This window comes from Schistocerca gregaria, chromosome 1 (genome assembly GCF_023897955.1).
Source record: "Schistocerca gregaria isolate iqSchGreg1 chromosome 1, iqSchGreg1.2, whole genome shotgun sequence".
Classification (NCBI taxonomy): Eukaryota; Metazoa; Arthropoda; class Insecta; order Orthoptera; family Acrididae; genus Schistocerca; species Schistocerca gregaria.
This window is the reverse complement of record NC_064920.1, coordinates 786905465-786922290: the sequence shown is the minus strand read 5'-3', so window position 1 is coordinate 786922290 and position 16826 is coordinate 786905465. Positions and strand designations below refer to the sequence as shown.

The following is a 16826-nucleotide window of genomic DNA, read 5'->3' as shown; positions in this document are numbered from 1 at the left end:
ATAAAATGTTCATAGGTTCGTGTGCCGGTGGGCGCACAATTTGAATCTGCTGAGATAATTCAAATCAGCGCACACTCCACTGCAAAGTGAAAACTCATAGTGGAGGCGGTAGTTTTGAAATACCGCAAAGACAAAATGGAGAGAAGTCTTCCGAAGTAAGAGTGATTTCTGCAACGAATTGACGCATGCTGCAGGGAAAGGCAATAGAATCTCAATGTAGACAAGTGTAATGTGCTGCGAATACATAGAAAGAAAGATCCTTTATCATTTAGCTACAATATGGCAGGCCAGCAACTGGAAGCAGCTAATTCCATAAATTATCTGGGAGTAGGCATTAGGAGTGATTTAAAATGGAATGATCATATAAAGTTGATCGTCGGTACAACAGATGCCAGATTCATTGGAAGAATCATAAGGAAATGCAGTCCGAAAACAAAGAAAGTAGGCTACAGTACACTTGATCGCCCACTGCTTGATTATCGCTCAACAGTGTGGGATCCGTACCAGATAGGTTTGATAGAAGAGATAGAGAAGATCCAACGGAGAGCAGCGCGCTTCGTTACAGGATCATTTAGCAATCGCGAAAGCGTTACGGAGATGATAGATAAACTCCAGTAGAAGACTCTGCAGGAGAGACGCTCAGTAGCTCGGTACGGGCTTTTGTTGAAGTTTCGAGAAGATACCTTCACCGATGAGTCAAGCAGTATATTGCTCCCTCCTACGTATATCTCGCGAAGACACCATGAGGATAAAATCAGAGAGATTAGAGCCCATTCGGAGGCATACCGACAGTCTTTCTTTCCACGAACAATAAGAGACTGGAGTAGAAGGTAGAACCGATAGAGGCACTCAAAGTACCCCCCGCGACACACCGTCAGGTGGCTAGCGGAGTATGGATGTAGATGTAGATGTAGAAGGGAACGCTTCGGGCGTGCCGCAGGCGGGCGACATCGCGCGGCTGGAGCGCTTCCTGCGGCTGCTGTCGCCGGCGGGGCTGATCCGCGGCCACGAGTCGGTGCTGCGCGCGCGCGCCGCCGTCGCCTTCCAGCGCGGCCACTACCACGAGCTGTACGCCATCCTCGAGTCGCAGCCGTTCAGCGCGCGCCACCACGCGCACCTGCAGCAGCTGTGGTTCGCCGCCCACTACCGTGAGGCGGAGCGCGTGCGCGGCCGGCCGCTCGGCGCCGTCGACAAGTACCGCCTGCGCAAGAAGTACCAGCTGCCCAGGACCATCTGGGATGGCGAGGAGACCGTCTACTGCTTCAAGGTACCGCCCCGCGCTGCTCGCCCTTACCTAGCCACGCCCGGCCGACACCACACTGAGCTCGAACCGTACTGATCCTTGAATTGAGAAGTAGACGATCATGTAGGTCGCTGCTGGGTAACGTACCTGGCGCGGAAACTGCTCTGAGTTTTAGGAGAACACATCTCCATTGGTAGACTGACACGCCAGTTATACTACTCAACCTGCGATGATTCACTCTCACTGTCGTGCTATAATACATGTGTAACTGATACGACGGCTATTTGTAAAGTAGGGTCCGGTCGGTCCCGAAATGGAAACCACTGTAAAAATCAAAAATGTTTTATTTGTAACAGTTCGCTACAACTTCCAGCTACTTATCTACATCGTTGTCGTTCCGACTTCGTCATCTGTCTTAGCGTTGTGCCAGCTCTCCTATGCCATCGTGATAGAAGGCAGCCGTCTGCGATTTCTGCCAATTCTCTTTACGAATAGCCCTCGTATCAGTTACACATGTAGCACGACAGTGTGAGTGAATCATCGCGGGTGACTAGTATAACTGGCGTGTCAGTTTACCAATGGAGATGTGGTCTCCTAAAACTCTGTAGCTCGTTGCCTGTGCCAAAAGACTGTCTTCATAGCTAGCAGTTCATGTTAGCAGAGATGAACCTCACAGGGAGCCAATTATGGGCTGTATCGTGGGTGATCAAACACTTCCCATCGAAAACGCTGCAGGAGCATCTTCATTGCCCCTGCAGAGTGCGGCCGAGAATAGTCGTGTATAACGAAACGTATGACACGCATCTTATGTGGGTTGCATAGCTTCAGGCTAAATCTTTCACCAGGGCCTCATACTTGGCGGAAGCCACAACTTTCTAGCCATCTTTACATTCTCACTGTGAGCTCAGGACTGAAAAGAGTGACGTACCGCTATCGATAGGCCTTCTAGAAACACTGCCCAACATATATGTGCAAAGTTTCATCAGATTTTCGCTGTGGTTTCCATTTCGCGTTCGATCGGACCCTACTTTCCGAATACCCCTCATGTATACCAGAAAAGTGTTATGTTCATAGCCGGTCGCAGTGGCCGAGCGGTTCTAGGCGCTTCAGTCTCGAGCCGCGCGACCGCTACAGTCGCACGTTCGCATCCTACGTCGGGCATGGATGTGTGTGATGCCCATAGGTTAATTAGGTTTAAGTAGTTCTAAGTTCTAGGGGGCTGATGACCTCAGAAGTTTAGTCCCGTGGTGCTCAGAGCCATTTATTATCTTCATAATTTTATAATTTAAGTAATAGGAAAAGGAGACAAGGTACCTGTAAGTAGACAGAGAAATAATACTATTATTCGACCGTAATATTTTCCCGTTTCAGTCGTTCCTTAGTTGCTTCAAAGTTGTTGCAGCTATGTTCGGGCCTTGCAACTAAATGGAACACAGTTTCTTTTTTACCATACGCGTTTCGCTTCCTTTATTTAATAAGCTTCTTCTGGGAATGACAGGCAGGAACTTCAAAACTAGATATAAATAACATACAAGAAGCTGAAAGTATGAAAATAGCCACTCTACCTTTGTTGAACACCTGATAAAACATGGAGCAGCACATGTAAATTATAAGAGTGAATAGTTACAACAAAAAACTCCTGACATTATAGGAAAACTTTCATATACAAATAACCCTTGCATCGAAAAAGCAAGTAATTAAAGACCAAATCAACATAAGCAGTCACTCACTGATCACGATAGCCACTAAAACAACAAACAGAAATGTGAAACATAACCAGATTAAATTAATACACACATACATATATACATACAAATATCCACTCACGCAGATAATAACACATTTATACTTTTTTTTTGTTGAAAGAAAACACTCTCATGAGCAATGACCCATTCACACGTAACAAACCACACACACAAAATAAATTAAAATGTCAAACCACAGACGCAACATAAACAAAAGGCGAAAGATAGACACACACTACACACTTAAACTCACACATGTTAAACACACAGCGAAAAGTACAAGCGAAGTGTTTCAATAAATGTGAGTTAAAAAAACACCGGAAGTCGACCATCTGGAGACGGGGACCAAATGAACACAACTCCAGGACCACACATGCGAACTAGCAACATTGGAAATCGTCAGTAACACCAAACATAATTTAACGTCACCAAACTTGTGCCACAAAAGTTGTTTCTGGTCTGAAAAAACAAGAGGAAATTAACATAGTAACATATTTGTAACTTGTACATGATGTTTTTATTACATATATAAAAACAAATGTATTAAGGGTCACTGACGACGCTTCATAAATAAAAGAAGCGAAACGACTATGGAAATAAACAGACTGCCTGTCATTTAGTTGCAAAGACGAAACGTATTTCCATGAACTATTATTTGGCATTACTTCATGAACAATCGCAAGTTTTATATAGGGCGACTATAAATGGTTCATCCCTTTTGAAAGTTCTATGTTTTCCAGAGTATTACGTGTACAAGTGTACATTGTATGAATAGAAACGTAGATTTTGCGAGTTTGTATTGTGCCCACCAGTTGGCGTTACGAGTGCAGTACCTAGACAAAATGGAGACAAAGCAAGAAACATATGGGATATGCAAGATGTTTATCTGTTACGACAGTGTTGCTCGCATTCACAGGAATTATGGAAAAAACCGCCATGTAAACGGAGCATTGTGCGGTGATATCGACAATTTAGTGGTAATAATTGTCTGTGTTAACAGAGAAGTACTCATAGACCAAGTGTGCCAGATGCAACCGCGAAGAGGGTGAGAGTGAGTTTCCTACGTAGTCCTAAAAGAAAACGGCAATTCTGCAGCATACTGTGTGGAAGATTTTGCTATGGTGGTTCCGTTTCAAGCCAACGGCCTTGTCGCAGATCACCGAAGTTAAGCGCTGTCGGGCTGGGCTAGCACTTGGATGGGTGACCATCCGGTCTGTCAAGCACTGTTGGTAAGCAGGTTGCACTCAGTCCTTGTGAAGCACGCTGGGGAGCTACTTGATGGAGGAGCAGCGGCTCCGGCCTCAGAAACTAAGATACGGTCTGGATAGCGGTGTGCTGACCACGTGCCCCTCCATATCCGCATCCAGTTACGCCTGTGGGCTGAGGATGACACGGCAGCCGGCCGGAACCGTTGGGCTTAAAAGGCCTGTTCGGACGGAGTTTAGTTTAGGTTAAATTTCAAACCGTACTGTCTGCAGCTCCTGCAACAACTGAAACCGGAGCGGCAGCTCCAATTTTGCATTATAATGCAAGAAGCATTGAGGATTAACATTTTGCTTCCATGGTGATATTCAGCGACGAAGCAACCTTCCATTTATCTGGTAAGGGTAATCGCCACAATGCGAAAATGTGGCACATGAACGAGATTCGATGAACGTTAATGTTTTCTGCGCAATGTCACAGACAAGGCTGTATGGGAAAACTTTCATATAAAAATAGGACTGAAGGTACCTCTGACGTTGATACGTTGCATTTGCGGTTGTTTGTACAACTGACTGCACATTCCGAAAATTTCATCTTCCAATAAGACGAGGCTCCCCCTCTTTGGAGCAGCGTTGTTCGTCGCCACCTAAACGACGAATTCTGCAGCGCTGGATTGGGTGCAGTGATGATGATGTGGCTCTCTCTTCCGTTGCCCCCCCCCCCCCCCCCCGCCCCCCCGCTCCTGTGGCCTTGTGACGTTCTCCTTTTGGGGTACATTAAGGACCGTGTTTATATATCCTCCTGCCAATAATATTGGAACAGCTCAGAGTACGCATCAATGCTGCTATTGTGGCCATTGATAGACTTGTTTCTACATAAGAATGGAACGAATTTGCCTACCGCTTTGACGTGTGTCGAGTGACCAGAGAGGCACTCACAGAAAATTTTTAGAGCGTGAAATGAAAACGCGGTGAGTTTACGGTACTATTCACGCACAAATCATATTTGTGCATCTAACACTTTGGATAATGCAGAGCTTTGAAAACGAATGGATCATGTATAGCAGCCCTGTATTTTCCGACTTTCCAATAACAGTAACACCACGAGACGATGATCCCAAGACAGGAGAAGCACAGATGTAGATATTTGCATTTGACAAAGAGAATAAATTCCTGAAATGCGTCAAGCAGTGCATTCAGAAACGTATTGTGTATTGTGTATTGAACCGGAGACCTAGAAACGCCGGAGAGGTTTCGTCCCGCCGTAGCCCGAAATGGTCCACAACCCCACAACAGGCCACAGCAGTCCACCCATCCCACCGCCGCCCCACACCGAACCCAGGATTACTGTGCGGTTCGGCCTGCCAAATGCGAGTCCAGTGTGCTAACCACTGCGACACTTCACTCGATAATGAATGAGACTAACAGGTTCTTGATCCTTACGTGACCATGCACTTCCCTTTATTTTTAGAGTAACTGCAAACTCATAAGTGAAGTCTTATTTGTTCTACAGTTGCTAAAAACATTTTAATAGAGTGAGAAATCTTTCTCAAGCGATTTTCTTTCATTTCTTCCAATAACCCCCTCATCACGTGATGTCCAATGGTACTTTATGCTTTCTATCGCATTTCTATCATTTCACTTCAGTCTTCTGTATAACAGCCTCTTTCTGTACTTCATCTATCATAACTCCTACTTCTTCTTCGATAACTTACTCAGTATTTCTTCTACCATAAAATTCTTCGATATAAGGCTGACATATTTTAAGTCAGTTCCCTGATTTTAACGTACTTTCCATCCAACTTTCGTTTGACAATTAAAGAGATATTTTTCCCTCCATTTTAAATGTTCTGTCTGCTGAAATATTAAGTCCTGTCTTTCAATTTCCTGAAACGACATCGTTTCCTGTATACCATCTTTATCGTTCATTTCAACCAACGAATCTGCTGTTATTCGAATTTTTCAAGCAATTATTTATTTTTTCGCAACATTGCATTATAAAACCCTGTATACTTTTCACCTTTTGTCCATACTTTGGTTTTGATTCTACATGTTTTCATCTAAAGATTTCGTTACTGTGCAACTGTATTCCAACACCCACCTTCGCTTTTTCGTAATGTGTTTGTAAGCAGTTTTAGTTATGCTTCATACTTTACAATAAGAAAGTCTGGGTTAATGAAGAGATTAAAGTCAGTCTGATACCAACTAATTGTTACGAAACTTGGTCACAAGAAGTGCTTGATTTTCCTCTACTTAAACTATGTACTTTCCATTACAAGTTATCTGTTGACAAAAATCAAATAATATTCTTTTTGTGACGTTTCCTTTTTTATCATTAGGTCTTCATAATTTTCTCTTCGCATCGTTCACCGAAAACTTCATTGAAGACTTCCCAACTCATGTATTTCCATATACAAAACGCCATATTTTACATCATAAGTGCATACTGACACATGCGCTTTAATATTAGATTATCCACTGAGCACTTATCATTTTTATGCACATCGGGCGATTATTTACAAATCTCAGTTAGGTTATATAGTTCATTTCCGTTACAGTAACTAATTACAGCAATTTATCACCTGAACAAAAAATTATATTTTTTCGTGTGTTTCATAATGTATGTATAATCATTTCCCTTAATGTTCAATCTGCAGCGATCCATTTACAATTCCAGTTTATGAAGTTGTTATCTACTCAGGATTTTGATACTCTAGGATTCCGCAATAAAGCTGTTACGCGTACCCATCATTTCTCTGCTGGAGATCCGCACGGGGGAGTAACTGGGTGTCTTTTGCTTCTAGAGGAACAATAATTATAGAATTCACTAAACACAGCCATTACATCGGTAATAAATTGTGCGTTGTACTCTTCTCCTTTGTTTCCACGCCGTGGTGTATCGCTGGATTGTAGCAAGCGACTGACACTGTTGCCGTTCCACTGAGTCATATGTAACTTGTTGCTGGTGAGAGATGCTTGATTCCCCTCTTAGAGCCCATATCTGCGAGGTATTCCCGGCTCCGCCACGTATGCATGCGCTCATTAGGGGTAGCACACACTCCCTAGGGGAAGGGAAGGAAAGGGAAGGTTGGATGAAGAATGAAGTGCACGGATCCTACTGTCCTTACTGTCCCCTCTGCCCATATGCGGTAACCCTTAGGGCAAATGTTGCCGAAGCCCATGTAGTTGTTGCTGAACAGACGAGTGTCGGAGGACACTCGAAGTTGTTCTGCAAAGCACGCTACATGTGTGGACAGATTTTTACGCTATTGACAAGTTTCTTGTGTCGTTCATGAAAGTTAAGCGGAGCTTTCTGCAGAAGCAAACCAGTGCCTTCAGCGCCTTGTTACACACATACTGCTGATGTCCCTTGAACAACAATATGGTTTCCCACTTTTTTTTTTAAAATAAGCCCACCATCTACATTACATAGTAATACAGTGCCATCTGAAAAAAAGCAATAACAGCAAAAACAAAAACAATTAATGATACATTCGGAGCGAATGTTAAGGGATGTATTACCATATATTACCTTGGCTCCTGTGACTATGGAAGCATCTTCATTACGATAGAAACCTGTCTCAGAGAGGTGTTTTGATGAATTTACAGTGAAGAATTGCGCGAAACTAACTTAGAACAAGTAGTGGATTTTTAAACTGTGAATGTTTTTACATCCTTCCCTTGCATATGACGTTCCAATGTAGTTTTTCTTCTTATCATTTATACTGCAAGATTACTGATTTGTATACAGTGTTTACATGATAAAAGTACAACTCCAGAGGTTGCAACACAAATTAAATATTGGACAACACAGATCACTTTCTAAAAAATAAAATTTACAGATTTTCATACCTGATTGTCATTTGTGACAGAAATGCATCTTTTATTCGTGTTACAGGATGAATTAATATATTATTTTTTTTAAATATTACTGCTTACGAAATGTTTGTTATTACTGAACAGTAAATTGTAAATGATTTTCATGAGATTAGGTTCTATGATGTTGTCTACAATACATAACGGCTGCTTATTGACAGAAGAACTGTACTGGGTGTGAGAGAGCAAAAGAAAGAGGAGAGACAAGCAGTGGTGGGGATAGACGACGAGGGTCTTGTAAAAATATATTATCTTCAGGGCTTGACGTGAGGTACTTCTGTCAGTAGGTCCTAATGTATAGTCTGAGGCCTTCGACATGAAAAGAGGGGCACTAAACTAGGTTTTCTTATTGGTAACTTCCGGGCCACTATCGATCAGTCAGCTTAAGTGCATTTATTAATTTATAATTCACCATTATTTCTTACGATAATCAATTCAAGCGTGATACCATCACAATGGAATCCTTGAAGGTGAATCTGTGCTTTGGAAACTGCTTTAGCTTGCGAAGAATGCTGCTGTAACATAGTCGGCAAATTTTACCACTGATTTTCGATACATTTCAGAGTTTGAGTATACTTATAAAAATCTTTTTAGGAAATATATCTGCTGTTCATTAAGTATTATTTCATTAAAGCAAGTCGCCGCAGTAGCAGCTGAGGCATATGCTCAATGATGTTTCGTGCGCTCCCTCACACTGCCATGGAAAAAGATGAGTTTCACAGAAAAATTATTGTATTCGTCATAGGTTTTACTTTGAGATCATCACAGTATTTCTTAACAAATTCCACTTCTGAATGAGGCACACTAAGCAGCTGCAGTCGAATGCTACCTGGAATATAAGCATACATCTACATCTACATAAATACTCTGAAACTCACACCTAAGTGCCCGGCAGGGGGTTCATCGAACCACTTCCAAAAAAATTATCTATTGCTCCACTCTCGAACAGTGTGCGGAAAAAACGAACACCTAAGTCTTTCCGTGTGAGCTCTGGTTTCCCTTATTGATATAGACTAAGATATGACTAAACTAGTATCGTTCAGTAGCATCCAGGTTTCTGGCACAGTGTAATTGAAGAATCTATCAAAATAAAAGTGTTGGAAAACCTACGAAACAGGGACGGAGGTTTCAAATTAAGTGAGGCTTCGGATCCGACACTCAATTTATTAAGATCTCGTGAACCAGCTCAACCGACAGAACCAGAAAAACGCAAGCTGATGCGAATTTCAACGAACTAATGACGAGATGGCCTAGAAAAAAAGTGCGTTAAAGGGCATAGTGGACGCTGGGAGAAGACGTCTCTTTCAACAATGTATATGGTCGGGGAGGAGACCAGCACTGTTCACACGTAAAACCATAACGACAGCACCTGAAGAAGACCATCAGGTCTGCCGTCAAAATAATAAGCACGAAGTTCAACTGTCATATCTGCTGGAAACCGATCTACCATCAAATTTTGCACAGGCATAAAACACCGAATTTGGAAGCACATTAAATTGCAATACAATTTTCAATATATATCACAGCGGGGAGCGGCCTCGACTAACTCCCTGCTTGTTAAAATGAACAGTATTTTTCACATATTTAACGCACCAATATCAAACGATTCATGTCCGTCTAGGTTGTGCTTTTAAATACTTCGTGCATCTAACAACAATTTAATCTCAAAACTATCAGGTTCGTATAAAAATAATTCGTTAGTACCGAAATATTGTTAAAAGGGCGTCAGAGGAAATGCATGTTCAGTGGAGTCTCGGAAATGGTAAAGATAGGTGTTGATGACTTCTTAAGCCTTACAGGCTGTATGTCACCTTATTTTATGATGCAGTGATGGAAGTCTGTATATATGCAGTGTGAAATGAGTTGACCAAGTGTTACGAAATAATGTTAGCTTGTACAAATAGTATGCGCCAGTTGAAGAAACAACGAAGAGGAATAAAGGACAACACAGTCGTTAAGTGCTTTAATGTTCTTTCCATAAACTGCTCCTCAGCATTTTTTTGTTTGTGTTTAAGGGAAATATGGTTCACTTCTCTCTCAACGTTTGGGTACCATCTATATGACGCTGAGATAGAGGTTCTTGACTGGAATTAACTTAATTTGTCAAGAAGTAGCGGCATGTGAGAGGCAAGTGAAAAATAGCTTTGTTCTTTTGCATTTAATGACAGCAGTTTAAATATCTCATAACTACGGAAACTTTGTCTTCAATTTACAGTACAAATGGTGTCATTAATGAACTAACCACAACACCAAGAGTGTGTGCATTCAAAGTGAGGCACGTTATTATCGTTATTTAATCTAAAACTTTGTGACTTATCATTGAGCATACAACGATCACGTTAGTACGATCTTAATTACACAAATATATGCAATTCAGAAGTCAATCACTCTTGATTATCTTATGGAATATAGGAATCTCTAAGGTTTTGGTGCTAGTGAACTGGGTTTGATTCCTTGGACTGTCATTTATTGTGTACATATATGAACAAGGTAACTAAACCACTTTTAAGCATAGACGCGTTTTGCTTTTTTCTGCCTGCCGCGGTGGTCTCGCGGTTCTAGGCGCGCAGTCCGGAACCGTGCGACTGCTACGGTCGCAGGTTCGAATCCTGTCTCGGGCATGGATGTGTGTGATGTCCTTAGGTTAGTTAGGTTTAAGTAGTTCTAAGTTCTAGGGGACTAATGACCACAGCAGTTGAGTCCCATAGTGCTCAGAGCCATTTGAACCATTTTTTTGCTTTTTTCTGCTGTAACACTACAGTTCAGACTTCAGTAAAACATGGAGACTTATAACACGTGAAACATTCCACTGTATGGTCTCCATGAACGCCCAGTAGGAATGACACTCTTGGTGCTCGGAGGTCAAGGTGTGTATTTCGAGCTATTCCATTACAGGTTTTGGGAATGGGAAAGTGTCTTGCTGGCAACATTGTCAAATTCAGCTACACTGAAAAGAGATCTCCTATTAACCCCAGAGGTCGAAGTTAGTCGAAGTTCTTGCCACGTAAACATTCCCCCACCATGTGATGGCTGTCACCCACTACGGAATAAATACTAGGAGCTATAGCTCCGTGACTCCGTGGTCGCAGCGGTTGACATGAAACACGTCCATCCACAAAGTAAACACTGTGAGTTTTCAGCCTAACATACTTTTCTCCAGTCGTCAAGACTGCGCAGTGGTAGGAAAGCGTGCACGTATGCGGGAGAGCAAAGGTTGAAATCCATGTCCGGCCATTCTTAGTTAGGTTTCCCATCATTTACATAAATAATTTCAGGAGAATATTTGGATAGTTCCGTCAATCAAGTCACGGTGCTTTCACTTTCTCATAGATATTATCATAGCGCTTCGTCTCTGAATGCTTGGACGTCGAAGATTATTTCTGGGTGGGCGAAGTAAAAGGGATCCGGAAACTATTTCATGCACCTTAAGGTAGGCAATCGAGTTTACAGCATACACACTCGGGAAAGATGATGTATTGTTCCTGGGCCAATTTTAAGGAGCTTGAAATATTTTCCGGGCTACTTTTAATTTGTTCACTCTGTTTAAACTCTAACCTTCCTTGATTTGCCACACTGAATTTTATTGATGGCGTAATCCTTCTGACGGATTAAAAGTGTTTGTGGACAATTATTTAAAACTGGACCCTTACCTTTCGCTATTGCCAAATGAGGTCTACCTGTATACCTAATGGTGCGACTCTGAGCTATAAAGATGGACAGATAAGGTTCCGAGGTAACTACACTGCTGGCGAAAGCCAGGGTCCAGATCGAGTCTTCGTCTGGCATTCACATTCCTTTGACCACCCTCCTCTCATCATCCTCGCCACAGGAAGTCATGCTCTGTTTACATGGAGTCATTTCTCATGAAGTCGGTTATTAGATGAAGGCAGCAGCCCTCCAGTCGCTCATGATTCGTTCCATATCAAACATTGATCATCACCAATTCCATCACCATTCCCCATATGGTTGGAGGGCGCGAGCGTCACCTGAGTGCAAGGCGTGATTACTTATGGAGCAGGCAGACATACACCACTGACCATTAAAACTGCTACACCACGAAGATGACGTGCTACAGACGCAAAATTTAACCGAAAGGAAGAAGATGCTGTGATATGCAAAAGATTAGCTTTTCAGATCATTCACACAAGGTTGGCGTCGGTGGCGACACCTACAAGTGCTGACATGAAGAAAGTTTCCAACTGATTTCTCACACACAAACAGCAATTGAACGGCGTTGCCTGGTGAAACGTTGTTGTGATGCCTCGTGTAAGGAGGAGAAATGCGTACCATCACGTTTCCGACTTTGATAAAGGTCGGATTGTTAGCCTATAGCGATTGCGGTTCATCGTATCGCGACATTGCTGCTCGCGTTGGTCGAGAACCAATGACTGTTAGCAGTGTATGGAATCGGTAGCTTCAGGAGGGTAATACGGAACGCCGTGCTGGATCCCAACGGCCTCATATCACGAAGCAGTCGAGATGACAGGCATCTTATCCGCATGACTGTAACGGATCGTGCAGCCACGTCTCGATCCTTGAGTCAACAGATGGGGACGTTTGCAAGACAACAACTATGTTTGCAGCAGCATGGACTATCAGCTCGGAGACCACGTCTGTGGTTACCCTTGACGCTTCATCACAGACCGGAGCGCCTGCGATTGTGTATTCAACTGCGAACCTGGGAGTACGAATGGCAAAACGTCATTTTTTCGGATGAATCCAGGTTCTGTTTACAGTATTATGATGGTCGCATCCGTGTTTGGCGACATCGCGGTGAACGCACATTGAAAGCGTGTATTCGTCATCGTCATACTGGCGTATCACCCAGTGTGATGGTATGGGGTGCCATTGGTTACACGTCTCGGTCACCTCTTGTTCGCATTGACGGCACTTTGAACAGTAGACGTTACATTTCAGATGTGTTACAACCCGTGGCTCTACCCTTCACTGGATCTCTGCGACACCCTACATTTCAGCAGGATAATGCACGACCGCACGTTGCAGGTCCTGTACGGGCCTTTCTGGATACAGAAAATGTTCGATTGCTGCCCTGGCCAGCACATTCTCCAGATCTCTCACCAATTGAAAACGTCTGATCAATGGTAGCCGGGCAACTGGCTCATCACAATACACCAGTCACTATTCTTGATGAACTGTGGTATCGTGTTGAAGCTGCATGGGCAGCTGTACCTGTACACGCCATCCAAGCTGTGTTTGACTCAGTGCCCAGGCATATCAAGGCCGTTATTATGGCCAGAAGTGGTTGTTCTGAGGATCTATGCACACAAATTGCGTAAAAATGAAATCACATGTCAGTTCTAGTACAATATATTTGTCCAATGAATACCCGTTTATCATCTGCATTTCTTCTTGGTGTAGCAATTTTAATGGCTAGTTGTGTATATCAGAAACTGCTCAAAATGTTTTCACTTTTTTCTGCGTAACATGTTAAAACTACTGTCTGGAAAGGGGATCATTTCTTGAAAATGCCTCACAGCAGTGGCGAGCGTGAGAGCGTGTTGCGCTGTTTGCATGACGTGGTTGCGTTGCTGTCGTAGGAGCGGTCGCGGAACGCGCTCAAGGAGTGCTACAACCGCAACCGGTACCCCACGCCCGACGAGAAGAAGGGCCTGTCCAAGAAGACGGGCCTGACGCTCACCCAGGTGTCCAACTGGTTCAAGAACCGGCGCCAGCGCGACAGGCCCGTCCACACCCGCAGGTCGGTATGCCCCTGCTCGCTCACTTCCGTAGCTTTTCTGCATGTCACCCACATACTGTGTCACTCGGCTCTTCCCTCCTTCTGTCAGCTCGAGTGCCATACTGTGAAATACATCATCTCGTGTGTCATTCCCCACTTTTGTCAGTGATCAACAATCAACAGCAGTGAGTGTTGAATTGATCTTTCTTTTATGAACACATAATCAGACAGGTTCCATTTGCGACTGTGTCACTCAAAATAAGAGTTGAGACGTATTGATCACCTACTCAAAAACATTTAAACCTCCGATTATAAATTACTGAAGTATCGAAAGGCGGCACCTGTGCTGTTTTTTATGTTGTTTCTCTAAAAGACATAATCCCGAAAGATTCTACATGTTACATATACCTCCTATTCCAAGCTTTCTATGAAGTGAAGATTTTAAAGAAATACGAGCAAATTACACCAACCAGAACATTAGTCACACAACAAGCTGCCTTCTCATGATCACTTCGACTATAAAACACAGCTTTTTAATACTCTCCATGCTCATTTAGAACGAAGATAACGTTTTTGATAGTTTTTAATGGCTGACTTATTTACAGAAATTGCTAAAGGCCTCATCACGAAACAGTTAATTTCCCCTCTGTGTTGCACCAACTTGTAGAACTCTCACACATTTTCAGTGAAATATTACGCATAAGCGTTGGGCACTGTGCGTCATAGGACAAGATAGGCACGCGAATTTCATAAAATTATTGGTCCCTGTCAATTGGAAGTTTGTTGACATGAAAGTCATTTGGAATATAGCCAGTGCCCGAATAAGACTCGCTCGGCGTCTCGAAAGGGTTAACGTTATGACAAAATGAATCATTCCCAAGAACAGAATCACATTCATCGTTATTTTCGGAATCGCTTGAAAACGTTGCCACCTTCTTTAAACGTCTAATGATGTCACTGTCACTGGAATCGACCTCAGGACCATGGAAACATTCATTCGCACATTCATCCGGATCTTCACTCTGAGTAGGAGCAGCTGAATCTCCGAAAGTATTTCAAATTCTTTCATTTCCTTCCGTTTTCCGAATAGAGCCATCTCTAGAAGAACGAGTAATTTACAGACGAAAATAGTAATTATTTGAAATATCAAAATACAATCAGAATACTAAATAAGCATAAAGTACACGAGGAAAATAGGGACTGATACATTTACTACTGGTGTAAACACCCAAATATAAATAGTATTTAAAATATACGACAGCAGGTAGCATCTAAAGACAGCGTGTAAAAAATACGAGGCATGCCGAGATTCATCCGCAAGGCGTGTTGCGCGAAATACAAGTAAACTTGAGATCCGTCCGCAACATTACCCACCACATCAGAACTTTTAAGTTTCTTGCTACCGCAAGTAGTACCATATAACTCTTTCCTTTCTTTCTTCCAGAAAAAGTTGCATTCGACTTCAGACGTCTGATTAATATGTATAGTGTCCCTCTTGCAATATTTTACACCATACCACAATATAACTGAATTCATTTCTGGAGCCGAGCGACCGCTACGGTCGCAGGTTCGACTGTGGATGTGTGTGTTGTCCTTAGGTTAGTTAGGTTTAATTAGTTCTAAGTTCTAGGCAACCGCTGACATCAGAAGTTAAGTCGCATAGTTTTCAGAGCCATTTTAACTGAATTCATGAGGGTATTTGGTAACAATGCGTCCTAAATTAACCACAGCATTATATCCTGTGGAAAAGAAAAATCTCGGCATGCATCTCGGATAACCTACTGTTTACTCATTTAACCTACACACTGCAGTGAGCTATACTGCTTACGTTGACTCGATATTTCGGATATTTGTTGAATGTTCCCCTGTTTTGGTATCTGTAATGATTTCCCAAGATATTGTAAAGGTGCTCTCAAAATAGTAATTTCCCTTCTCAGTCTCCTAATTAAAGGACCTTCGTACATAACGAACTCGTACATGCTGCCTTAATCCAGACGTGCCAAATAAAACATGTGAGCTACTCTGGTAGTGGATAAGTATTGCAAAGATCTGCATACGTTGTGTCCTAAAAGCTACTGGAACCGTAGGTAAATTTTAGTACCAAGTATTCAAACGCCAAACGCCTTGCCGCAGTGGTAACGCTGGTTCCCGTCAGATCACCTAAGCGCTGTCGGGCTGGGCTAGCACTTGGATGGGTAACCATGCGTTCAACCGAGCGCTGTTGGCAAGAGGGGTGCACTCAACCCTTGTGAGGAAAACAGAGGAGCTACTTCATTGAGAAGTAGTGGCTCCGGTTCCGTAAACTAACATACAGTCGGGAGAGGGGTGTGCTGACCACGTGCCCCTCCGTATCCGCATCCAGTTACGCCTATGAGCTGAGGATGACACGGCGGCCGATCAGTACCGTTGAGCCTTCAAGGCCTGTTCGGGAGGTGTTTAGTTTCAAGTATTCAAACATTTTTTTGCTAGAAAAAGCTTTTGAAACTATCGGAATTTCTCGATGTTGACATGTGGTCGAACTCTTTACTGGCACCTCGCTCGATGAAAGCACCGAGCGAAATGGCGCAGTAGTTAGCATACCCAGAGGCGGATCCAGTGTGTCCTCCAGGAGAAGAGGCGGGGGTGAAAAAGTTATTCAATGATCTGAAGCTGTTGTGTGTTAACACATAGTTAAACTGCTTATTGTTGTTTATTATGCCAATAACCGTATTTAGGAAATTTAGGGCTACTGGAAAAACTGAGAAAAATATATAATGTTTAGGCTGCCGTGTGAGGACTCTGGCTTTTTCAGCACTGGTAACCGTGCCGCTGGGAGGGTGAAGGGGGCGGGAGGGGCAGAAGAGTGCGATCAACCCTTTGCTGTCCCCTCTCTGGATCGGCCCATGATTGCACGCTGGAATCGCATTCGGGAGGACGACGGTTCGAATCCGTGTCCAGATATCCAGATTTAGGTTTTCCATAATTTCCATAAATCAGTTAAGGCGAATGCCGGGATGGTTCCTTTGAAGGGGCACAGCCGATTTCTCTCCCCATCCTTCCCCAATCCAAGTTTGTGCTCGCCC

General features: G+C 43.1%; 1 protein-coding gene across 1 annotated transcript in view; it reads left to right on the top strand.

The window, feature by feature from the left end:
- Positions 1-16826, top strand: part of LOC126269400 (homeobox protein SIX5-like) — a 157577-nt gene that overhangs the window by 12899 nt on the left and 127852 nt on the right. Inside the window, exons 2-3 of the mRNA XM_049973991.1 lie at positions 941-1267; positions 13625-13785. Coding sequence (XP_049829948.1) covers positions 941-1267; positions 13625-13785 — 488 coding nt within the window. The remainder of the gene's footprint in view (positions 1-940; positions 1268-13624; positions 13786-16826) is intronic.